The sequence below is a fragment of the Anser anser genome (genome assembly GCF_964211835.1).
Source record: "Anser anser genome assembly, chromosome: 17".
In the NCBI taxonomy this organism is placed as follows: Eukaryota; Metazoa; Chordata; class Aves; order Anseriformes; family Anatidae; genus Anser; species Anser anser.
Window position 1 is genome coordinate 8,009,378 of NC_139738.1, and position 25,527 is coordinate 8,034,904.

Here is a 25,527-nt window from a genome sequence, read left to right on the forward strand (position 1 = left end):
AACTTCTAGCCATACAGAGCAGTTATCTTTATTTTTTTTCCCTTCAGCATGTTAACGCATGTAACAATTAGAAAACAAGATACCCACAGTTCAGTCAACATCCTCCATATGATTTGTCAGCTTGAATTGAAATTGTGGATATAAAATTACTTGTCAGTTATTCATTCTTTTTCAACATAATGTTGTTTGCTGTCAAGCAGGAAGGGAACTAGCTGCCAATTGGTTTCTCTAAAAGCAGGCTATGTTGAAGCAATTTTGATATAAGAGAGACAGGCAGCCTCCTAGGCTTTAATTAGAGAACCCCAGAAGACTGAGGAGTCCACAGGCTCCTAAAGCCAAAAGATAGCTATTTATCACAAAATTCAAATGTTAGTGCTAATGCAAGATTTTAAAAGTATTACATATTAGCACAACCAACACGCTTGCTTTCATTTCAGACCAGATAATTATGCAGGCCAGATCTAATGCAAACACTGGAATTACTGACTTCTAACATAAATGGTCAATTTCAATTTGTTGATCTGCACATGTAGCCATGACATGTTGAACTGCATCTAAGTTAAAACTGTTAGAGTACACCATCAGCAAGTATTTCCCTACCCTTTAAAATCTTTTAAAAATACTTGTGTCAGAGATAAGCCCAAATAACCAGCGACTTGGGGGAGTTGTAACGTAACTGTTGCATTAATGAGTAGACTGTTTCAGGAAAACAGTACACATACAACAGCACAATGGCATTTCAGCTCACCAGATCCACTTCAATTTTATATTAGGACAAGAGTTTTCAGCACGGACTCACGCTGGTTTATTTTGTGCAAATGACTCCTCTGAACTGTCAAGGAGTTCGTTCATTCTGTTGAGGATGACCACTCGACAGAAGCTCAGGTTGAAGAAACAGAAGTGTTTTATGTAAGCACCAAGCATCACTTGGAGCGCACAGGAAGGAAAGTCAGAGTTGTAAGGCTCTCCTTCACATGAACAGGAGGGTCCACCTTTCCTAGTACAGGCAACACACAGGTTTGCTGCCTTTGGCCAAGCGAAGCGGAATGTTCTTCCACACTCTTAAATGGAGGAGTTGGTAATTTCACATCATGTGGGTTTCTCCCCAGTAGACTTTAAAGTAAGGACAGTCCTGCTGCAGGTAGTGTGAATGTAGTAGTAAAAGCTTATAAACTGATGGCTATAAATACCTGGTCTGTGGCCCACTCCAGCTGCAGTAAACACACACTACATGCATCAAGGCTTCTGACGTTCTGTTTGGATTAGGAAACAAACACACCAAACTTGCGTTAGCATTCAAAGCACACAACATGCATGGTTACAGTCCTGCGACACTGCAGTTCCCCTCCCAACTGTCCACAAAGACAGCACATGAGCAGCAGGAGCTCCTCAGGTTCGCTGACTTCCAAAAGGAGTTCTGCCTGGGTAATTCATTACGTCGAGTCAAAAATAACTCCGCTGAAAACCAGCTGAAGGGCTGTTCTGTACTGCCTACACTGCACAGTGGTCTGTGGGTGATACTACACACTTGATAAAATATATGCAGCACAAGGCAGATGTCTAGCACTGTACCAGATTGTTTTCCGTACAGCCGCATTCAGGAGTCACTTTTAGTGATATGAGGTTTGAGATGGCACAATTCTCAGACTGCTCCCAGTGGCAATGGCCTTGTGATGGATCATGCCATCACAGGCAAGAGAAGATAAGCAAACACTGGCTTGCTGCAAATGGGAAGCATAAAGATCCTAGGGCAGAAATCCCAAAAGGGAATACTCCCTGAGGCACTGAAGAGCAATGCAAAGAACAGACAGCCAGAAGTCAAACCAGCTCAACTGCTTCCTCCTCCACATGGAGAATGGATAAAGTACAGATCTCTATTGGTAGCACCACACGCTGGGTCTAGGTATCAGGCTAAATTAAATGAGTGAACTTACCTCGCTAATGGTCTAATTTTGCTAATATATCAGCTCACATTCTGTCGTTAAATCACCAACATGACCTTTGCTGTAAGAGTGCCTGTTCTTCCATTAAGGTCCTACTCTGTTCTGCATCAGATACCCAAACAGCTATTCAGATTGTGCTCCATGGCTTCCCAAAAGCTTCCAAGCTCAGAGGTCTTAATTAAACAGTTGTGTATAACCTCAAGTCTCCCTCTTTTTACAGATATCCAAGTGGACTAGGGAGGGCTGACTAACCACGCTCACATGTACAGCCAGGATTTGCCTCCTGTTCTGTGTCACGGAAGAAGACTGCCTTTTTCACCTCAGGTACCCATTTCTTTTATTCTGTTAGATAAAAAGGTGCAGTAAATACTGCGATACCACACCTCTGATCAATACACTTCGTGCATCTGCTCCTTTATTTTATACCAGAGCAATCTTTTCTATTGGTCACACACCTGGTCTTAACGCAGTTACAACTTGGCTATGCTACAGTATTAAAAATCCAAAATTATCCTGCAGATTTTCAGACTGCTCATCTTTCATAAGGGTGGCAAAGAGGCTCGTGACACAGAATACACATTCGAACAGAAGGGATTTTTTTCTGTTTCTATGTGGTAGCATTATGTTCACGCTCTCTGCTTCCAAGCCAATCCTTTGGAGAGAAAGCAGAACTGATTACAGACCCAGTGAGTCAAAAATCAGGGTCTGATCAGTCAAACATCAGGGAGTTGTAGTCATTTAGACAGCAGAAGTACCTGGTATTATGCCAAGCACTCCTCAGCACCATCCCTCCGAGACTTGCTGTCATTCTTCTCCCAGGGTATCCACAGGAGCTGAATCCTAACCCCATCAAGGATATTGATCCAGCTAGCGCCAGGAACAAACTCTTCTCCACAAAGTGCACCATCAGGGATAAATTCCTCTCTATATTAGGAAAAGCCTGAGTTGCATATATGGAGGCAACGCCTTTCTTATAGCCAGGCTGTCTGGATGAAAAGCTGCACGCGGGATAAGCTACTTCAGTATGCTTCCCCCTAAGACAATTGTAGTTTCGCTGTCAGTTTTGTAAATGCTCCATAACCACCAGGTTGTTACCAGGGGTGGTGATAGCGGGGAGGACACTGCATATTGGCAGAAAAGAATGAGCTCTCAAGACAATAAATGAAGCATTCATGGAGAATCTAGTAGATCACAGTCAAACATGTAAAACATACCACTACCATCTCAGTTGCCTTTCCACAGGTGTTGAAACACCAGCAAGTCAGCTGACAGAAAACACGAGGCTCACAAAAGTAGGCTTCCAGGGATTAAATAAAACTCAAGAATAACCCAGGTGCATTCAAAATGAGAACTTTAATAGTCTACAGATGTACAGTGATTTCTGTTGTACTACTTAAGCTGTTATGAAAGATTACAGGCCTTGTGGGAAGCTGGGTTTCCTTGGCGCTACATTATGTTCTCTCTCTCTCTTCCTCTCCAGTTTACTGTTCTTTCACTTGTTTTTTCTGGTACCAGCTAGCAGCAGTTAATTGTTTTAGAAAAGAGCACGAGGGTGTAAGTTAATAGTCTGATATCTCAGAATACAGCTAACAAGATGCCTGCAAGTCAGAGACTTGTAACAGGTCCAAGGCTTGCAGAGAGTCAATCTAAGCAAGACCTACCTTAATTTTGTGCATTAGTGTTCTACAAGTATTAAGTGAACATATAAAATGGATTTCCTATTCTCATAAATCTTTTACATTCCTCTACGGCTCAGTATCAATGGAAAATGGCAGATTGCTGACTAGCTTGAACAAAGCCTCATGGTCTTTAGAACAGTACTGGTATATAAACAGCTGCAAGTCATCTTAGACACTTCATTTTAAAGCACTTGCCTAAAATGCTTTAATTATAAAGACTCACATTTTTCAGGCCAAGAGGTTTGTTTTTTATTTGACCTCTCTTTCAGCAGAGAACTAAGTCCAGCCAACTATGTCTGCAAAGACTCACCTGAAATGGGGGGAGACTGCAAAAAACCACCTTGTCTTCATCAAGCTCAGAATTTTAACAGGAGAAGAATGCATTTACATCTCTACATTTTCTCTTCCAGGTTATGTGAAGAGACATGACCCCAAGCCACCAAGTCTGACATTTAGGTATGTCAAAACCTGATGGAGCAAGGTCAAATCCTTGTTTTTTCTCTTTACTTGCTGCAACTTAAGCTAATGAGCATTCTAATTTGGTTTAAAAAGTCAAACATGCAAACCATTTCTTGACAATAAACTAAAGACTGGCCTTCCTCTGGAGGTTTTATATCTGTGAAAACTTTCAGGCATAGAAGAATATTGTTCAGTGGGACTGTTAAGTACAGTCCTGTGCTCCCCTTGGTTATTTGCAGAAAAGACACTGCTTACACTTTGGACAACCAAGCAGCAATTGGGAAGTGTTAAAGGAAAAAAACACACAGTGCATTATAATATATTCATATATATATATACATATTAAAAAATGTTATCAGACTTCAATTCTAATTAGAAGCATGCTATAATTAAAAAAAGATTAGCAATAAAACCACAGAAGAAATCAACTTTATCAGCTTAAACATGTTCTGCACACATACAGAAAGCAGAATCTTAGTGCAATGCTTTCAAAGGAAAAAGTTAAAGTAAACTCAAACATCTTCCCACCTGCATTAAAAAGAAAAAAAAAAAGCTATCCTTAACAGTTTTGGAAAAGTCCTACGAAATACACTTTCTGAGCTGCTTATGGCTTCTCATAATAGCATAAAGAAATGAAGCTCTCCTTTATTCTAAAGCATATGCTGAAGTTAAGGGAGGAGTTAAATGGAAAACCTGAGTTTCAGACAGTTTGGCTTATAGCTCAGCTTTCAACTATTTTGGCATCTCCATTTAGCTAAAATTTGCAGTTACCAATATCTTCCAGAGCCCAGACCATCTTCATTTGTGCAGCTTACAGATTCCAGAGTAACAGGGAACAAAACTAGGAGAGGAGGGGAAAATTCTCTTTGCAGACTATCTTTAAGGCTGATATACATTAGGATGTGAATTCAGCTGCTGCTTTTGAAATTCAGAGCAACAGTAATCTTTAGTAAGAAAAACAGTTTACCTTCCAAGGGCACAAGCACCATTCTAAGGCAAAAATGCTGAAATAGCACACTGTTTCTAAAAATTGTCATGAACTTACTCTGTCTTGAAAAAGAAACAGGTGGGAATAAGCTACAAGTTAAGGCTTATTGCTTAGTTATAGCTCCTCAGCGGAGGGGCAGCAACCAGGCACAGATGTACTTTGACACTGCACATATAAGACCCAAATAATTGCTGAGGCTGGTATTCCTCCTTTCCAAAGATTTGTACTTACTGCTACAGCTCCTCTACTTATATATGCGGTAGCTATTAAGAACAGGATTTGCAGAGGTCACCACAAGTGACCCTATGTGAGGCTGCTAAAACACAACGTAACTGAGTCATGCCCCTGACTAGGCACAATAATTTGAACCAGGTGAATGGGTGCCAGAGACAATCACTTATCTCCACACCTTCGAAGACCAAGATATCAGAGCTGGTAGAAAGTTGCAAGGAGAGCACAAATTGAACAGCAAGCACCCCCAAATGCCTTCATGTGGACAGATTTTGCTGTACAAAAAGGAAAAGATAGGTGTAATTAGAAGCCACAACCAAGAACAAAGCCCCTTTCTCTCTACCTTTTACTCACTGATATTGTATTAGATTACATCTCCTAGGAACTGAGAAAAGGGAGAAGGGGCCTTTCAGTGACTGCCAACAGACATCCTGATACACAGCAAGAAAACTATGCAGATTCTTATTTCAGCTGGACTCGTTATGATACCTGCTTCCTCTACGGACTTCTGTATTGCTTCTGCTAATTCCTGGTCCGCAATCTCCTCCGGCCGCACGTCTTCCCGCCCGGCCCCATAAGCCAGCCTGGCACACTCTGGGAGCTCACCCTCCGGGAGGAAAGTGGTCTGAGAACCAGTCGTGCCGATCACTAGCACATTCTTCTTGAGATCAATTGAACACTGTGAAAGAGCATCGAGACATCAGGGGCCTGCATAAGAGTAAGTCAGTTCCCGGAGAAAAAGGAGAAACAAGGTTAAACAATCCATTTCATTGGGAACAGCTCATAGCACCTAAGCAAAGTGGGTCAAGAGCATCAGCTATAAGCAAAGGACCCTACAGGACTTGCTTTGCAATAAATCATTCAGTTGGAAAGCTCTGAACATTTTTGATCAGAGCAAAAAACTTTGGAGCAGCCAGACACCCTATACATCCATCCATGATGTCTCTAGCATACGTACTTCTTTTGTAACCGGCTGAAAAATAATCTATTTTCTCTCCCCAGAAAATCCTAACACATTCACAGGCATGGCATTTATGTTGTGCTTAGCGCTTCACTTGGAAGAGCCAGTAACTGTTTCAAAACAAGTGTTGATACCTGATGCCTCTTAAGCATATCCAGTCCTAGAAGCATGTCCATGGGCTGCTCTTCAAGGATTGAGAAGGAACACGCCAGGAAATCCCCTTCAATTTGAACCTGAGCTGAAACACAACGGAGAAAAGTTACCACCTTGCATACTACAGTGCAACAAATTACCTTCTGCTCTTCCATCCCCTAGGAAAGGCTTGTGCAAACCTGCTGGGTAAAACTGAAGCTAGAGCTCTGACATACGGCTTTGGTCACAAGAAGTCCAGCCACGTGCAGGCCCCGGGGACTATTGGGTCTATATTGGTCTGAGGTAGTTAATTGTTTTCAAAGCTGATCTGCTCTAGAGCCTTAAGTACGGCTCACCTAAGCCTCCAAGCTAGACTGCTAGAGGAGCAGTGTACAGCTTATTAAAGCACAAGTCTAAGAAGCAAGAACACTAAAGAGGATCATTTTTTTTCAGACAATAAGGACAATCCTCACTCATCCAGAAAACCTGCACACAAACACAGCCAGCCTTCTCCTCCTGGAGGAGTATGAAGCACTCCACCATACTGGAGCCCTTCCTGAGCAACTCACACAGGCCAACAGCCACACCCCAAACAGGAGACACCCTGCTCCTTCACATCAACCCTGCTTTTGCACCCAGAGTGAACGGTTCCTCTACATCTGCAGGAGCTGAAGACTCTCTCACCTAAAAGAGAGGTAATTCCATTACAAAAGCATTAAGTGAGACAGAAGCCAGATTAATGTGCCCAAGTCAAATGAATGTACTGCAGATGCACTTTTATTTTACTTCATGGGAGTTTCTAACAAACACAGCATTAAATCAGGTGCTCTTTGGTACCAAGATTGCAGGGAATACAGTCAAACTGCTGCTAAAGCTGTCCTAAGAAGAATGCCAGTACTTACCTAAGTGCACTCTGCCAATTATTTTCTGTGTGCCTACACCTTTAGCAATGCCAGCCCACCGCCGATCTACCAGCCTCATTATGTTGCACCTTTCAGCACAAGCTTGGCTCATGATGGTCATCTGGGCACCTACCAGCAACACAATTCATGTTAAGTCTTGACAAGGCATTGCAAAATAAAAGAAACTCCTGAAAGGGCTTAAGATCTTATAGTCAGCAGCAGGGAAGCCACACTGCTTGCATCAGGCAACTGCATTATGGCATAAAAAGCTTTTTATGACACACACTGCTTTGAATTTACTGTGTCTACACACACAAATCAGCATGGACAGTAAAGTATGTACTACGGTAGAACTGGAACAGCCCCAACTACTTTCCCTTTAAAGGTATGGATGGGAAGTACAGCGTTAAGGCAGGCAGTTTCCCTATCCGTAAACTGAGATAAGATACACATGTGGCAGTGACCTTTTTGGCATCGCAGCCATCAGACACCAGAAATTCTCACAGGAGCCTTGATCAGGCGTGTTCGAGCACTCATTTGTGCCGCTTCACAAACCGTCTCCACAATTTGCTCTGCTTGCCTTAGAGCCCAGCCTGTTCTCAAATTTTAATTAGGTGCTTTAAAATCTTGTAATACAGTTCTTTATTACGGAAAAGGAATACTCCGGGCAAAAATTCTGGAGTGTGTACTCTCTCCTTCAGTGAGGGAAGGAGATTCTGGGGAAAGATGAAAATAGCAGCAATTCACCTGAGTCAACAAAGGCTTTCACTGGATGTCCGTTGACTTTACAGTTAATATAAAGCATCACCACCTGGCCAAAACTCTCAGGGGCCTCTTCCATCGCTATTGTCATATTTTCTTCAATGTTTTGTTGCCTGAATTTAACAGAGAAGAGAGAAAAATCAGACCTTCCGTCAGCAAAACCATATAAACATCCCTCCAATTTACAAATGTAATCCCACCTGCTACAGTTTGCATCAGCTACAAACAGCATTTTTAAACCACAACAAAGACTGCTTCATTAGCTAAACATAGCCTTCTTAGCAGAGGGATTGCTAGTAATGCTCTTGGCTTAATCCAGAGATATCAAATCGCTTCCCCCACAGCCAGGACGGCTGCTCCCTCCAGCACCTTGTGTAGCTCACACGACAGCATTGGAGACGCCTGCACCTGACAACCTTGTGTTGGCAACCTGTCACCACAGAGTTAACCTGGAGAACTTGTAAGCAAAAAACCTGCATATTTATTAGTCACTCTAAAGAGGCAAACACTGAGGGCATATGATGAAGATGTTGCCAGTAGCTACAACACCGGAATCCCACACAGCAGCTGAACATTAAAATCCTCCAACGTTTCCCTGGTATCTTGCCTCTTCGAGGCATAGGAAGGAGACGAGATAAGCGAAACTGCAGTGAGAACACCACTGTGAGCACAAGCACTCGCTGCAAATTCAAGCTTACAGAAAAAACACTTATCAAAAAGCTCATCATGGCCCCTACGGTAATCTTCAAAGTGATGGGTATCTGCAGTGACTGCATCTGAAATAGCCTTATCTGTGAAAGGAAAAGGGCTTCCAACTTTGACGCCGCTTCACTTCTCCTCCTCAGCAGGAGGACTGGAAAAGCAAACTCCTCTCTCATCCATTTTCTGTAGCCTTTCCACAATAGGATGGGTAGATGCGGTTTCTTGGTGGAGCAGGGAAAGAGCTAACAGCGACCTGGCTCAGCTGGGAGCACCCTGCTACCCTGCCCTGGCTTCACATACCTGTGAAACAAAGAGCTGCACATTGTACTGTCCTTTGCTACTCAAATCAGTTATGTAGTGATCTGAAGCTTCTGTTTTCTCCGTGTTTGATGCTCTGTCCACCTAAGATACACTTGAAGGACAGAGATTTGTCTCAAAAAAGTGTGATGCTTGCAGGAGCTCCCGATCAATCTCAGGCAGAGGATACCTGATTAAGCAAGGAGTTCAACTAACCAGAGAAACTCAATGGGCTGTGAAATCTGGGGACTGCTAGATGTCTGAACTGTTACCTAATAGCTGTACAACCTTGGGCACATCACCTTTATCTGTCCCAATTCTCCCTCATCTATGGAGCAAGAAAAGTGTTCCTGTGCCTGCAAGCAATGTTTTATCTATAAATTTATGCAATTTATGCATTACATTTTTCTGCATCGCTGTGCTAAGCCTTTATCCAGTACCAACACTTTGTCAGTTATAACGCAAGAATGACTTATCGCAAATTAATTCTGGATATGATCAACTATGAGCCTGCATCAGAAAGACATTTCTTTACTGGGGACAAAACCACCAGCCATGTTCCAACTCAAGGATTTATCACCCAGTTTAAGCAATCAAGCCTCAGCCCAATGCAAATACGTTTGGAAGACAGAAACGGAGCAAAGGCTGATGAGCAGAACATATTTTTATGGAAGATCTCTTCTGACAGCAGTGAAATACAGTCTGGAATCAGCCAGAAACACAAAACAATTAGCAGTAAGCGAAACCAAATCTAGAAGGCATCTGGGAAGTGACACCCCATTCTGTGCAGGGACCTCTGCTCAGACACTGGCACAGGCTCTGTTCTCAGGTTCAAGACATGCCCTGAACAGCACCTCTCGAGGATTCGGCTCAGCGCTTTTCACAAGCACTCTTTACTGGTTTCACAGTGGCCCAGCCTTGAGACATCACGCACATGGACAGCGGTGCTGCCACCATCGTCTGTGCTCAACTGGATACCTCTAAAGGACGGGATGCACCAGTGCGTCCCGATTCCCAACCTTCCCACTTGCAAAGGTGGCTCAGAGTGCTACCCTGCGAGCAGATTTCTGTCTTAAGGCAGGATCTGCTCTCTAAACACACTCCTTGTGTCCTCCAAGGAAAAAGCACCAGGTTGGAAGGAAGCACCCTGTGGAAAAAAAGTGCCACAAAGACCTCCAAAGCATGCAGGTGCCTTTGGTTTGCTACCTTATGTCTTCTTCTATCTTGGCCTGTGCCTCAAGATCGAAAGGATCAGCTGAATAGAGTCGGATCCTCTCCTGCTCCCGCCGGGCTCGGTCCTGCTGTTGCTCCAGCAACACCCTGGTGAATTTCTCTGCAGTAACAAGGAGAGACAGAAATGCTTTTTACTGGAAATTACTCTTTACAAATCAAGTTCTGGCACAGCAAGCACCTCTTTTTATGCCAGCACGCACTCAGGGATAGAATCAGCAGCACAAGCACAACAAGCCTCATCTGGAGGCAGTGTGGATGGACCTCGAAAGGATTGGTGGCAAACTTGGGAATCTGCTGAGATGAAAAACAACTTGACAGAGCTATTTCTCCTACCCAAACACATCAAGACACAGTCAAACTCAACTTCCCTCTGTATACACTTTTGTACGAAAGAAAAATGGAGGAAAAAAATCTCCTAAGACAATACTTAAAATCAAGAGCTGCCATTAAAATGGCAATTCGTTGTTCTATTGCAGCAAGAGTTGCCTACAAAATACTCCAAAAAATCTGGAAAAAACAGCAGCTAAATTACACCTGGAACAGAAATCAGGAATAGAAAACCTGCCCTGAAGCTTCTCATTTGAATTGTGTATGTGTATTTTGAAAAAACTTCAGACAGAGACAGGCGTGAGATTGCAATAAGATGGCCCACCTACAAGAATAGCTTGCAAAATCTATCACATTTTACACTCAGCAGTCCCCTGAAAAATAGTTGTCTGTAGATTCAGCAAAAAGCAACCCAAAATTCTAAGGCATAAAAAAAATAACAAAACTTACTTTATACCCAAGCAACACAGGCTAAGACACAGACATTATAATCCCTAAAGCTGAATGCCTATTGCTGTGATCAGGAGACGCTACGAGGGACACTTGCTTCAGGAAGTTTAGCTGCACGTTTTTTAGTTCCCCATATATATATAATAGCCTCTGGCTATTTTTACTGTTTGGATCCAATCACATACATTCCCAAACAGACCTGGCAATAAATTAAGTTCTGTAAACACAGAAGGCCATGGTTTTGCTTCAAGAAATGCAGTTCCCATACAGAAGCCCTGTGGCTCAAAGATAGCTACATGTTCAGGAAAGCACTGGGCGTTTGTGTGTGTTTGTTTTGTTTTGAATTAGGCTTCTGTATAGCAGGTGCCCTCTAACATGCCTGCGATGCATCCAGCACAGTCACACGGCACGTATCTGTGCATGTATTTGGACATCAGTCAGAGCTGAACTGGACCCGTGCCCAAACACTGATAGCAGCATTACAAAGCGATGAGAGTATAACCAGATCAAACCACTTCCTTCTGACATCCCACTGCAGCGCTTTGGGACTAAAAGTGCACACCTGAATCAAAGCTTATGTGCATACCAACAGAACAGATCGGCTGATTAGCCAGTTCTGGGTGCCTGGCTTAGCCCCTTGTGTCCTGTGCCAGCAGCAGCACATTCCTCTCAAGGTGATGGGAAGAACTTCTCTTCTGCACTATAGACACAACACTCAAAAGAGGCGGGAAAAAGCTTGAGAGCACAACAGATGTCTATTTAACTACAAGAGTATGAGCTGACATCAGAATTAAAAAATGCAGTAGGCCAACAACATCCATGTGAGTTCCCTTCCAGTGTTCTTTAAGAGAGAAATCACTAGGATGTAACCTTGAAAGGGAAAAAGTCTCCTAATAGATGGTACTTCGTTCATTTCCTGAAGCTCAACAGGATTTATTTCCTAACGAGGTGCTTGCAGAGGTTTAGAAGCACGTCTTTTAATGCCCCAAACACCACTCTTCATAATAAAAGAGGACTAGAGTTCAAAGCTTCCATCAGATGAAGAATGAGAAACCAAGGTCAGCTACTCACCTGCAGAGAAAATGAGGGACACCATACTAGGATTCAACTGTGCCATGTGAAGCGCCCAAAATACATGAGCACTTTCAAAATTAAGAGGAACGTAAACATTTATGACTGTCTGTTGGAAAAGGTCCCTAAAGACACCATTTACTTGTTCTTTTTCTGCTCTCTCTGATGTCCACTTCTACAGCAGCTAATCACTACGGGGAGAGATGGTCTTACGGTGTACTGCTCCCAGCTGAGGTCTTAGTGGGCTCTGGGGCGCATCAAATGCAACACCATTACTGGAAACTGCATTCAGAGAGCCTTAGCATAACAATCAGGAGCTGAGCCACTTGTGTTCATAGAAGCTCAACATATCCACGCACCTGATATTTCAAAGCAGGGGACAGAAACTATTCAAAAAGCCAAGCAGGAGAAATATGCCCACCTTGCTAGAAATAGTCTTGTTAGAAAAAGAGGAACTTCAGTACTCCCAGCTGGCACCTTTTATCAGCAGCATCAATAAGCTGGCAGTGAGCACCCCAGCTAGTTAAAAACCTGTGGCTGCCTTTTATTAGAGCTGAGCTCAAACAGACTCAAAACCGCCTCACGCAGATAAAAACCCAACTTACCGAGGTCTCCACTGAGCAGTGCCTCCGCCAGGGGCGGATTGCGCTCCTTCAGCAGGGACAGCTCGTGGGGATTTGCAAGCAGCATCTCCCGTAGCAATGCGGGATTTTCCAAACCCTGAGGGAACGAAGATGCATCGGGAGGCGACGGACGCAGACGCTGTGCTGGTGGCTGACGCTGCTGCGTGGATGTCCCGGGAACCGCAATGCTGCTGAAGTCTATCCTCGGCAGACCTTGAGGGAAAAGAGGTCAAATGCGTCAGCGCTTCCTATTTACAGTTCTGCTCCAAAAACAAAGTGGAAAAACTGTGGAAAGATGAGTCGGTCTTCATGCTACAATATTAGACCAGATTCTTTGAACAGCAAATCGTGTCAGAAGCACTGCCACATCCCCAGGTTACTGGGTTAGGAATGCTAGCATGTATTTATGTAACTGCTCTATTCTTCTACATCGTACGTTTTTTATCCCTAGAATTGCACTGTTTGAATCACAGACTAGTTATTTCCAGCTTCACAAATGTGAATGCCACACAGAGGGATCACAAGGCTAAACCCGATGTCTCTAAGGCACTTCTGAATCTCTCAGATTAAAAAAAAAAAAAAAAAAAAAGGGTAGAGAAAAAAAGAGCAACATTTCTGCAGAGCTGCATTGCAGGTACCAACCCTCCCGTTAAGGCAGGAGGACGAGAACCTCAACCAATGCTCCCAAGCCCTTCTCAGCCAGAAATCCTTCTTTTCTGGTGATACTTTTAAGATGTGGATTTGCTAGGAACCACTGCAGAAGGCAGGAAAGAGACAGGACCAGGTCTCCACTCACATTATTTGAGGAGCCTCTTGCACGTGTGCATGACTGCATAACTTGGTTTGTTAAGATGCAGCTTCTCTGGGTATTTGTCACAATTCAGAGTACACATCTCAAGAGCCCCTCAATGTGTCTGAGCCACACCGAGCGCATGTTTATTACACCACTACACAGAGCGGGAAGGGAACAGGCAGTCGTATGAAAATTCACATACCTTTACACAAACTGCTGTTCTGAATTCTCTCTGTTTTTCCATCCTTTACCGCTTTCTTTTCACTTGCTTAGAACAAAAATAATTAAATAACAAGCCCTTTAGCTAATTTTGAAAGTCCCCCACCTCAGTTGTAGCCACCCTCCCTTCCTAAGCAGTTTGTCTAGCGAGGTGTTAAAGGAGACGAATGAGATGGAGTTGGCGTTTGACAAATATTGAGGTGTTTGATAAATATGAAGATCTTCAGATGCTCAGAGGAAAAGTTAACACAACCTTTCTCACCTGGGAAACGGATTGAAGGCCGTGGCTCTACGGTCTCTTTCTGTCGCAAAATCACCACATCCCCGTCTTTCAAGCCATAGGAGGCCAAAGATCTGTTGTTGTCAGTTAGAGGCCTCTCCGCATAGACTATCTGTTCATGGAGAGAACGTAAGGTAAAACAACTTGCATGACAAAACAGACCAGAATCTTGCTTTTAATTGATTTGTATTTTAGGAAAACGTTCCAGCAGCTCCTCTGGGCCCACCTCAAGCTTCAGAACAGAAGGCATGCAATTCTCACCACAGGCACAGACAAGCCCTGCCAAAGCACCTCGGCCTCAGGCACAGAAAGACCTCAACAAGTAAGCGGTTGGACAAGTACCCAGAGTTGGTCTTACCGAAACCCAACAACCACTTCTCAAAACCCAGCATCTCGGAGAAGGACTGGTTTCTCTTAATTAGAGGCCAAAGTCTTTAAAGGAAAGAACGCCTTGCGTCAGACCTGTTTAGCACACGTTTCCAAACTCAAATCTCTATTACCCAAGTCACGGCTGCTTTCTGTAGGGATGTCTGCCCCCAGGTCAGCACCTCTTGACCGAGGCCTCAGCTGTGCAGACAGCATCCATCAGGAGGGACACTGGACCAGATTGTCTACTGATCAGCGATCTCTACCTTTACCCACAACATGGCTCCTAAAATAACCAGTTTTACAGGGAGCTCAGTGATTAGCTCAGTGATTTCTGCTTTACTTCAGTGATGTAACTCCATCCAGACACAAAGGTTCAGCACCCAAACATACCAGTCCTGAATCCGCAATCAGTCTGTGGTAAGGAATTAATTTCTTTTGACTATAAAACACAGTCACATAATTTCCTATTATCGTAATATAACTTAACAAGAGGTCCACAGATTAAATATAAAAACATATTGAGATAAAAAAATGAATATTCACCATGGAAACATTTCTATTAACATCAGATTCTGCGATACCTACAGATGTCCTAAACTACTCCCGTGCTCCCCTTGAAATTTCAACAGGCAGTAACTGCAGATGAATACCATCAGAGGAGTTACCAACTTCACCAAGCACAGGAACCAGGATGTTCTGCTTCCACAAAACTGCTGCCATTTAGTTAAAACACAACCCATAAAAATAAAGATGTGCTTTAGAGGAACGAAAGTTCCTGCTGAAGACGTGTCTCTGGCATCCCAGAAACAGTATCTGTTTGGCATTAAGGTCCCTGTGCCTTCATCAAAGCACAATGAGACGAGGCAGATCAGCTCGACAGTCTCCTACCCCTGGCAGAAGTCCAAAGCAAGAAGTGCTGGAGAACTCAGCCTAACCCTGTTGGGCGTACGATCCAATTTCACGTTTGCCACGTAATTTAGCAAGACCTTCTCCCTGGTCTGGAAAAGGCTGGTTCAGGAACAACAGGTCTGCCGCAGGTCGGGACTGGCAAAGCCGCGTGGGAGACGCTTTCACAGTACTCGCCTGGACGGGCTGTGACGCTACCTGATGCTATCGCAAGCCGCAGAAGCGCGCTGAAGATCCAAAAAGACAATTAGTACACGTCTTCCTCAAAGTGTGGAAGACGCTACAGACTTTGGCTGCTTTACTTCATCGGCTCAGAAGTATTACACAGAATCCTAACTGCTGCACCCTGGTTGCAGAGATCCATCGTCAGAGGTGGTATCAAAGTAAGAAAGACAGAGGAAGTAAAAATAACAGCCACGTATGATGTAGCAATCAGAACCATCAGAATTTGAAAAATACACACAATTAGAAACAAGGATGATATTTCTCTCTTCTCATTCACTACACACTTCACAACATCCATGGCATTGCACTCGACTGGCTTGTGGGTCCCTTTCAAAGCAAACGTGGATCCATTTGCAAGCTATATTAAGGCATTCAGTCACTGCTCTGGTGGTTTGCAAGACATTGCCAGCATTATTAAGGTTAGCTGGCGATGGGAGGAGTCCCAGCGCATCCTCTCACATTACCACGCACACCCTGCCCAACCTGATTCGGTAACGCTGCTGTCCGCAGAGAAAGCAAGCTTGTAATAAATCCCAGCTGCACGCGCAAATCTTAAATGACAGTTTCTCTGTGCAGACGGCCTGGAAGACACGAGCTAATCAGTTTAAGTGAGGTTTTACCTCTGTCGTCTTGCTTCATGGGCTGGATTTATGAGCGTTCAGCCTTCACACCTCAGACAATGAATTATGTGCCCAGCACTCGCTCCATATCCATTACCAGCACAGCTTAATATGCTTTTGACCCTTTCCACTTTGCTGTTAAAATAAACTGATTTAATTTTGCTGTACTTCAGATTACCTGCTTTGCAGCACATTTCAGAAAGCAAGCTTGTAAGCTGGCCAAGACCAGACACGAGCCCTTCCGGAGGTAGCCTGGGTAGGGAAGCAGGCACCAACATCACGCACTGGCCGGATTCTGCACAGTGGTGTTGGGTAGAACGTCTTTGTGGAGCAAGCAACCCCACGCAAGTAATCAGCTGTCATTAAAACAAAGTCCGTACAGCAAAAACATCGCTCTTTTGAAAAAGAGACCCACAAAGACTATAAATCCTACCCACCATATGGTCCCCCAGGTTTATGCAGGACAGCTACACCCACCTCCTCTCAGCCTCTGCTGGCGGGACACCCTGAGGGCCCCGGCCATCCACTTCAATTCCTCTGTGCCTCCTCTCACCTGCCCCACATCTCAAGTCTGCAGGTCGGGATGGCCGAGGACTTCTACGAGGCTGACAGCAAAGCAACCACTGCGGGTGACTCAGTGCACCACCATGCCTCGGACCACTGGCTAGACACCCCCAGTAACCATAAATCAAACCCAACACAGAACCCCCGTCCAGTTTTTAATTGTTTTTTGGCTCCGAGCCATCTATAGCTCGGAATGTGTGATTCCTGGAGAAACACTCTCTATAAATCCTGAACAAGACCCAGGGTTGAGCGCTGTGATCCCGGCCGTCACAGCCTGCTCCATGCCGTGCCTCAGGACGTGTCCCCCAGCCCGGCGGCCTCGGCTGGAACCACGTGGCAGCGGCAGCCGAGGTCAGGGGACACAGAGCACGTAAAGAGAAGGAAACGAAGGAAATAACGCCAGTGCCAGAAGAACGCTGGCAGCCTTCCTCTCCTTCTCCAGAAAAGGCACCTCCACGTCACGAGAAGGAAACCACAGCGAGCTGAATTATTTCCCTTCTGCTCTCCCTGCTGCACCTCCCCTTATCAGCAGGGCCCACCGGCCGCCGTGCCCGCTATCTCCCGGCACCCTCCGATCCGCTGCGACGCCAGCCAAGTGCTTCAGCGCTCACCTCCACCCCAGAATTCATTTTGTGGGAGATCAGAGAATGGGACTCGGTTAACCCTCTGTGGTTTGCTCCACCCTGCACGGTCCTTACATCTCCCCTTTGTGCTGGGAAGCCAATGTGACACCCACAAAGCGACGCACGCCGTGGGTAAGGAAGAGCTGCAGCGAGACCCACGCTGTTACCTGCTTGTGGGGGATGGTTTGGGCACAGAAAATCTTTCTGCACAACAAGCTACTTCACCCATAACTTGTAGTTTCACAACTTTTTTCCTACTGAAGGTCCAAAGAACACTAAACAAACACTGAGCAGAAAGAGTAGATAAAGGAACAATAAACACATGCTTCGAAAACGTCAAGAAAGGAAACACAATTGATAATGCACACACAGAGGACAGGTAGACAGAAGGAGAGCAAAGGTGCTACCAAAAAGCACAGGGTTGATCCGTGTTACCTGCAGTCTGCGTAATCGGAAATCTGCAGCGATTTAATCACAGCGGAGCAAAGGCTCAAAGGAAAAACTCCCGGCAAAAGTAGGCACAGAAGCACGGGAAGGACGCGACCCCTCGTTGTCCCAAAACAGAGGAAGAGCCGGCAGCTCACCGTGACGCGAGAGAGCTCCAAAACCAAGGAGTTCGTGCCCCACGTGCCTTGAGATGGTCGGGCAACCAAGCACAAGCACTCGCAGGGCCCCGTGGGCAGAGCCTGGCCCCGTCACCGCCGCAGGAGCCACCGGGGACGCCGGCACCGTGCCGGTGGGCGCAGCACGCACCGGGAGCCGGCCGGCACGGCGGCAGGAGCCTCTCCGCCCGCAGCGGTCGCTCTCCTTCCACCCACCACAGCCCAAAGCTTCCCCCACCGTACGAAAACCCACCCGGCCTCGATTCTCTGCCCCCCTCCCTTGCAGCCAGCCCCGCACCGGCGCTGCCCCTCCGCGCTCTCCCAGCGGCGTCCCCGGGGCTGCCCGGCACAAAGCGCCGCTGCCTGCAGCCGGGCCCGGCCAGCGGGGGCTCCGCTCGGCGCTGCCCGCACCGCACCGCCTCGGAACCGGGGGGGGGCTCAGGGGGGCCGGGAACCCGCGGGGGGGGGGGAGGGCTCCGTGCGGGGCCACCGCCGAGGCGGGACCGGAGAGATCCTCCGGGGGCTCGGGCAGGGAGCGGCCCGGGGGGCGAAAGCTCCGAGAAGCGCCCGGGAGGGGGGGGGGAGCAGAGCCCGGGTACCTGCCCCAGCCCGGCGCGGGCGGAAACCCCGGGACAACGGGGCCGGAGGGAGGGGGGACAGAGCCCGGCCGGGCGGCGGCTCCAGGGCTCCAGGGCCGTCGGGTCGCGAAGCGGGGCCCGCCCCCCGCCCCCGGGACACAGCCGCGGCCGGGCAGGGCCCGGCGCCCCCCCCTGCCCGGTGCCCCCCCCCGGGGCCTCCCGCGCGGCCGGGCCCTGACCTGGCTCTCCGCCGCCGGGATGCCGGACTCGAGCTCGCAGAGCGCGCGGAAGTTCTGCAGCTCGAAGTCGGCGTCCACCTGCAGCGAGAAGGTCAGCTCGCTGCGGTCGCGGCGCAGGCAGAACACGGTGAGCAGCATGGCCGCCCCCCGCCGGCCCGCCCGCCCGCCGCCGCCGCCAAGCGCCGCCGCCCGCCGCCGAGCGCCGCCGTCGCAAAGCGCCGCCCGCCGCCTGCCCCGCCCCGAGCCGGCAGCGGGAGGCGGGGCCGAGCCCAGCCCGGGGCTGGGGGGGGGGCCCGGACCCGGTACCCCCCCGGGTGCCTCTGCGCTGCGCCCCCCGCGGTGCCTCGAAGCGCTCGCCCTTCTCCTCCAGGCCAGGCAGCAGCCGGCACCCCCCTGGCTCCGTCCCTCCCTGCCCCAGCCCCAGCGCCCAAACCCCCCGCAAAAGTCGCCCCAGAGCCCACACACCCCCAGCAGCCTCTGCCACTTCGTTTTGGGGGGAAATGAGGACAGGAGGCAGCAGTGGATGGGGGGAGGCAACTATGCCACAGCCTAGCGTGCAGGGGAGCGTGTGTAAATACACAGGAGGGCTGGTTCCCCCCTCCCCAGCATACGCAGGGGCTGCCCCAAGATCTCCTGGGGAGCCCTTTGGGAACAGGGGGACGTTAAGATCCTGGGGATCCCACCACCACACAGCTCTCACCAGCACCGCAGGCATGGGCTTTCCTGCTGCCACATCCCTTGAGGGCCTTCGCGCTGCTCCAAGCCACCCACGCCTCCCACGAGGCTGCAGGGCTGTCCGGAAAGGCTGCAGGGCCGTTGTTGCCATGCCGCGTTATTTTTTTTTCCCCAAGCATCGAGGAACATGAACGTTAATTTGCTTGTGAGGCTTCCAGGAAGGCAAAGCAGCTGGAGAGGGGTGCAGCAGGATGGGGGGCGGTGCCCTCAGGCAGCAGTGAAACCCCCGCCTACTGCAGGTACACCGCTGTGGGGATGGACTGAGACACAGGATGACACCGCGCCCCAGGAACAAAGCGATGGGGCCCCTGCCGTACGTCACCCCCGCTGTACTCGCTGCTTTCTGCACCAGGAGCAGGGTAGGATTCAGCGGCACAGGCAGCGCTCCCCTCCGACCTCCTCCCACGTGCTGACCGTGGGCTTTCCTCATCAGAGAGCCCTGCTCAGTAATTCACTCACTTCAACACATGGGGAGAGGAACAAGACTTTATTTTGAAAATGGAGTTAATCTCAAATCAAAATCATTCCAGCCACGGGGTGGGACAAACAGAACAGTAGCACTGCGAACCGATCAAGGAGCAACAAGACCATAGTTGTCACATTTCCGTTTGCAAACATTTTGTCAACAAATCCCCTGCAAATATTTACTTCATTTTCTCTCTTGTTAATCAACCCATATGTAATAATAAAAAAAAAAAAAGCCCCAAACCAGTCTGGCACCTACCAGTCCTCACACAGTTACTGCAAGGGCCCCGAGTGCTGCCCATCTCCGCATGGTGCCAGGGAAAAGGCTCTTCCTCCCATAGGGAGCTCAGTCGGATTTCTCCTTCTCCTTCATGTGCAAGAAGACAATGCTGAACATGAAGAGGCCCACCATCATGGAGAAGGCTCCAGCGTAGTACGGGTACGCCGAGGGGATGAAACGTTCGTACTGCGTGTGCTGGAGGGGACGCACGGACACCTAGGAGAAAAGGTGGCATCCCTTTCGAGTTTGGCAGGACCCAGTAACGGATCAAGATAATCCCCTGCACGCACCTCTGACTCCCTGTGCTCCTCAGCACCTGTTAGGTTACTGAAAAGGCAATTGAACTATTTGTTTCTAGGGCTGAACCGCAGCTTTTAGCCAATACCAAAAACATTCTCATGTGTCCCACATATTTTTAAAGCTCCAAATGCTCTACTCGGGAGGAAATACTTGCTCAGTTCAAGCCTGCACAATGGTAAGGCTCTCTGTGCTGGCATTTGCAGCAACTGCACAACGCTTGTCCAAAGAAGGGGTAACCACAACCAGTTGCTTGCACAGCTCGTTTCCAAACCCCGAAGTGCAAATAAAAAATAAAGTCAGAAGTGCTGAAATTCCATGTGCATTCAAGTACCTTGCACCTCAATAACAACTTAACGGAGATCCCTTTCCTCTTGCGGGATCCATTCCCACCGTACTGACCTGGGTGGAGGAGTAGAGGTGGGTATAACCCAGGCGGTTATAATCCACTTTAAACTGGAACACTCCGTAGACATCCGGCAGCTTGAACTGCACGCTGTACTTGCCACCTAAGAAAGAGTCGCAACATTTAACTGACACGAGAAATTGGAAGACAGAAGCTGTGGAAGCCTTCACAGGTCTTCCTGCTACAATGCTGCCATGCCGAGGAGAAAACATCCCAACGTAGGCCAGAGAGGTGAGGGGAACCTACCGTTTCTCTTCAAGAAAGTCCGCACGAACGGATCGATGCGGACGAACTCCAGCTGGATATCGTCTCCGTCGAAGGGGACCCACTTTCCATCAGAAAGCTTTTCAATTACGATGCTGTACTCCTGGAACAAACCCGTGCATGAACAGGAGTCAGAAGCAATGCCTGAAAACACACCTCGACCCCAGCAGAAGACTCCAGAAGGGATACGGTCTGAAGTGTCCAGGGAGTTCTCCCAAATTTCTTTTTCCAAAGCTGGTTAGGTAAGTTGTCCCTCTTGGAAACACAGACTAGGGATCAGTAATCAAAGCAACTCTCACTAGTCAGAGAGTAAGTAAATACCTATGTTACAGCAGTAGGAAAAGGGATCCAACTATACTTTTCAGCTCCTAGTTTCTTCCTGCCCACACAACAGGAGCCCGTTCCAAGCAGGCCGCCCTGCGCGCAGCCTTACCACGAGATCAGTGACGGTGTAGGCATTAGGAGGTGCAAGTTCTCCCACGCGGTGGTGAGACACGGCTCCGACGCGCAGCACGCCCTCTTCCTTGAACACCCAGCGGGACAAGGCAACAGCCAGCTCGTAATTACCAGTCTGCGAGTACCTAGGGGGGAAGGAATGCAAAGAAAGTATGGCAGCCACTCTGAAAAACACACTACATGCCAAAAAACAAGCCATGAACAGATCTGAAAGCAAGAAAAAGCTATCCTGGGTTAAAAGAGAATTATTTTCCAACACACCTCATCCCTCAAGACCAAAGCAATGTATCACACCCTATTTGCATTAAAGCTTTTTCTGTTTCCCACAGCAGGAAACTTTGTTGCCTGTTGCCTCCATCTCCCCAAATATTCCTTGGGAAGGAATGCCCAGAAGCTAGCGCACCTCTTGGAGCCAGGAGTAGCTTTCTGCACAGCAGAATTGAAGAAGGCATCACTGAAGAAATCCAAAGAGCCGCTGAAAACAACGCGAGCGTTGTTCCTTGCTTGGAGTCCCGCGATCAGAAGGGTGTTCTTCCCAACCGCATGTGGATACTGGAAAGGAGCACATTTAAAAGACGTTTAGCCAGTGTAGGGACAAGTAAAGAAGAGCTAGTCAATCTCGAAGTTATGATTTCACTACTGCTACAGGTTTGCTTCGAGGTGGAACAGTCTGACCACAGGGAGCATGCTTCACAGCTAAACAGAGGATAAGAAACTGCTCAGAATAACAAGGAACGGGATCCATAGCATTTTATTCCTACCCTCTCTGCGGGGGATGAAGCCCCTTGAAGGGGATATGCTTTGATCTAGGCTGATATTTATTCCAAAGTATCATTCATGCTGGACATTTTGTCACCAACAAAAAGCACAGAGGAAGAAAAATTCCCAGGGAGGTATCAGGAAGCAGGTGACTTTCAAAGTCACCACAAGAGCTTTCTTCCAAGTTGCTGGAATGTGAGGGCTTTGAACAAAGAAGTACAGCCCAGAAGAAGAGGAAAAAAAAAAGTCAGCGAACATACCTGAGTAATGGGTTTATCTGGGAAAAAGGAGTAAGAGGTAGAAGAGCCGGTCAGGATATCCAGCACCAGCGGGTTGTCAGGATCAGCCACCATCCTTGCAGGGAGAGGCACAATGAGCTGCACGAACACCCGCGGGAACGTGCAGGCACCGGCTAAGCTGCACAAACCTTCTCACCCTCGGATGTGGTGAGACAGCTGCAGAACTTGCACCCTTACAGAAACGAGTTACTTTCTCAAGATATTCAGTCAAGCTTCATTAACTTCTATTAAGAAACATCGCCAAGTCAAGATCTAAGCCACTTGGGTGATTTTCTTTTCATCGTTATTCAAAATCAACACAGATTTCTCATGTTAGGAGTTCACAGCTGGCTAACCCTGCCCTTTGCTCGCACTAACACCAAGATTTTTGTGCTGCTTCCCCAACAACAGCCATCTCGCCCCGACACCCTCCCTGTCCACACCCCGTGGCAGGTCACTTACCCAACTCCTCGGAAGAGGATGGGGTTCAGCGTCGTTTTCCCCACGATGGTGGGAGCCTTCAGTAGGTTCTCAGCATCTGCGACTATGAGCGTGTGCTTGGAGGAAATGAGAGATCTGCGTAAATGCACTGCACAGGCAAATGCATTTACATGCACCTTCAGTAACTTTCAGGTTTTAGAACAGCAAGCAACAGCTTCTTTTTTTGCTTGAAAGTTAACTTTGTTTTTACAGGCAATCAAAACTGAACAGTTTTTGGATTACAGCTGAATTAAAAAGCAAAAAAAAAAAGCATTTTTGTTTAATCGTGATCAGATTAAGATGCTGGTATATAAGGAAATATGAAACACCTTTTGATAAAAATAGCAACACTACGGCAGTTTACTTCCCCTACATCTTAGTAGCTTTCATCTTTAGATCAGGACAACATTCACGTACTGCTTGAACAATTTAATGTAAATAAAAATTAGCAAAGCATGTTGAGGTCTTAAGAGGCTTTTTAAAGTACTGAACAGCACTGGGGAAAGAAAACAAATGTGTAAACTTCTGTAACCATCTCTCTCAATAGCATCTGGGACTGAAAATCACCCTCCCCATATTTGGAGCGTCACACTTCATGCTTTCATTCTTCACCTACCAAAAGTAAAATGAGGTACACTTCACCAGTGGGTGAAATTCAGCTCTCCCACTCCAAAATGCTTCAATACCCTCATTAACTACGGTTTTACAAATTGAGATACAGTGACGCTTTGAAACTACTCGGGGAGCAGAAAGATCAAACCCAGGAAATTCAGAGGGATAAATTCAGGGCAAGAACTCCCTGTGCACACAGCTCTGTGCTATTATGTCAGCGCTCTGGCTGCAGCACGACCAGACGCTGTTAAACAGCATGACTTACGCCTTTCTTGGGGACGAGCTGGGACAGGAGAGAATGGATGGAAGAAAAAAAAGGAAGTAAGAACAGAAGATTCATCTCTCAACTTTTCCGCATAGGTTCTCGTTAACAAAGCCCAGAACAAGCAAATACGTTTACCTGGCCTGGGTCTGATATATCGTAGTTGTGATGGTCGATAACAGCTGTCCTTTCCTCATCAAATTCTATCCCGCATTCGCTGCCCAGCTCTCGCAGCGGATCACCTAAAAGGAGAAAACGGATTCTGTGTTATGCAGCGTGCTCTGAAGGTCACAGTGCCAGTCTCAACACTCAAAATAACAAGTAAATTCAGCTCAGTGACATGTTTGGCACTCTACTGGCCAAACCCTGAGCATCACAACCTCTTTCTGCTAAATTCCCATTTAGAATAGAAATAAAGAATTTTTTTTATCCCAAGAACTATCATCCCTTTCCTCAGAGTACAGACCCTGTTGTCTGCAGCAAGAAACTACATGCATGAAGTACCATTTACTTAAATCCCCCTTCCACAAAGAGCGCAGAAAGTCTTTTCCTTTCCAAGCATGTGTTTCTCCGGCGCATCTGCCAAATGCAGAGCTGAAGAACGCTGTCCTACAAGCCTATCAGGTAACACATTTTTTTCTCATCCTGTTTATTTTTCTGCAGAAGCTCTGGGAAGGATGAACGAACTGCTTGATGGTTGCAAGGCGCACGCAAAGCAGGAACGCGGTATAAGCAGCGGCTGAAACACGCTGGTTTGCTGCTGGCCCCCTGGGCTTGCTGCTGGCCCCCTCGCCCCCTGCCGAGGGCTGGCACTTACCAATGTCCGAGCTGGCGGCCACGAGGACGCTGCCGCCGCCGTCGATGAAGGCGGTGATGGTCTCCACGTTGATGTTCCCACCGAAATCTGCAGGGGCACACACCGCAGCTCCGTGACCCCCCCCCAGCCGCAGCCGGCTCCGGGCGCCCCCCGAGCGCCGCCCCCGCGCTCACCTTCGATGGACGGCGCGAAGACGATGAGGTTGTCGTAGAGGAACTCCCCGTACTTGATCAGGGACAGGCCGGCGTCGTCCGCGGTGCGGAAGGTGAGCTCGAAGCCCCTGTCTGCGGCCGCCACACGCAGCGCTCAGCCCCGGCCCCGCCGGCAGCGGGCCCCCAGCGCCGCCGCCCCGGCCCCGGCCCCTCCCCGCCGCCCCCAGCCCGGCCGCGGTGCCGCCGCCGGCCCTACCCGCCAGGCTGCGGAAGAAGAGCGAGTGCGTGTCCCGCAGGCTGCCGTTCTCCAGCAGCACCAGGGTGCGGGGTCCGGCCCCGGCCGTCGCCGCCGCCGCCGCCAGCAGCCACCACAGCCGCGCCGCGGCCGCCGCCATCTTGTCGCCGGCGCCAGGCTCCCCAGGAAGGGGCGGGCCGAGAGCGGGCGGCCAATCGGCTCCGCGCCCGGCGCCGCCGCACTCCAATCAG

General features: G+C 48.0%; 2 protein-coding genes and 1 long non-coding RNA gene across 9 annotated transcripts in view; 1 reads left to right on the forward strand and 2 right to left on the reverse strand.

Annotated features, from left to right (window-relative positions):
* The window catches only part of LOC310883097, a 16,919-nt gene extending 12,281 nt beyond the window's left edge, over positions 1–4,638 (forward strand). For all 5 annotated transcript variants that reach the window (XR_014573319.1, XR_014573320.1, XR_014573321.1 and 2 more), the window contains one exon: positions 2,164–4,638. This is a non-coding gene — a long non-coding RNA (uncharacterized lncRNA). The remainder of the gene's footprint in view (positions 1–2,163) is intronic.
* DDI2 (DNA damage inducible 1 homolog 2) overlaps positions 1–18,989 on the reverse strand; it is a 26,019-nt gene extending 7,030 nt beyond the window's left edge. The window contains exons 1-9 of one of the 3 annotated variants that reach the window (XM_083802921.1): positions 18,779–18,989; positions 14,035–14,164; positions 12,743–12,973; positions 10,263–10,389; positions 8,043–8,170; positions 7,296–7,424; positions 6,396–6,499; positions 5,790–5,979; positions 1,191–1,253 (exon numbers count right to left, since the gene is read on the reverse strand). In XM_083802921.1, coding sequence (XP_083659047.1) covers positions 1,237–1,253; positions 5,790–5,979; positions 6,396–6,499; positions 7,296–7,424; positions 8,043–8,170; positions 10,263–10,389; positions 12,743–12,973; positions 14,035–14,164; positions 18,779–18,916 — 1,194 coding nt within the window. In that variant the 5' untranslated portion in view covers positions 18,917–18,989 and the 3' untranslated portion in view covers positions 1,191–1,236. Of the gene's footprint in view, positions 1–1,190; positions 1,254–4,461; positions 5,576–5,789; positions 5,980–6,395; positions 6,500–7,295; positions 7,425–8,042; positions 8,171–10,262; positions 10,390–12,742; positions 12,974–14,034; positions 14,165–18,778 lie in introns of those variants that run through there. The other 2 variants (XM_083802920.1, XM_083802919.1) reach the window with 2 other exon arrangements.
* A 992-nt stretch (positions 18,990–19,981) lies between these two features.
* DDOST (dolichyl-diphosphooligosaccharide--protein glycosyltransferase non-catalytic subunit) lies at positions 19,982–25,476 on the reverse strand. The gene is made up of 11 exons (XM_083802933.1): positions 25,298–25,476; positions 25,063–25,173; positions 24,890–24,976; positions 24,211–24,314; positions 23,181–23,275; positions 22,701–22,794; positions 22,085–22,233; positions 21,659–21,806; positions 21,208–21,328; positions 20,958–21,064; positions 19,982–20,474 (listed from the first exon to the last, which is right to left on the reverse strand). Exons 1-11 carry the CDS (start codon positions 25,434–25,436, stop codon positions 20,325–20,327), a joined length of 1,305 nt encoding a protein of 434 aa, XP_083659059.1. The 5' UTR covers positions 25,437–25,476; the 3' UTR covers positions 19,982–20,324.
* Between the last annotated feature and the right edge of the window lie 51 nt (positions 25,477–25,527).

Coding starts and splice junctions, on each gene's coding strand:
- DDOST (XM_083802933.1), bottom strand. CDS start 25,436: ATGGCGGCGGCCGCGGCGCGGCTGTGGTGGCTGCTGGCGGCGGCGGCG. Junction 22,795..23,180: donor ATCCTCTTCCGAGGAGTTGG/GTAAGTGACCTG, acceptor TCTCCCTGCAAG/GATGGTGGCTGATCCTGACA. Junction 20,475..20,957: donor ACCTCTACTCCTCCACCCAG/GTCAGTACGGTG, acceptor CTTTTCTCCTAG/GTGTCCGTGCGTCCCCTCCA.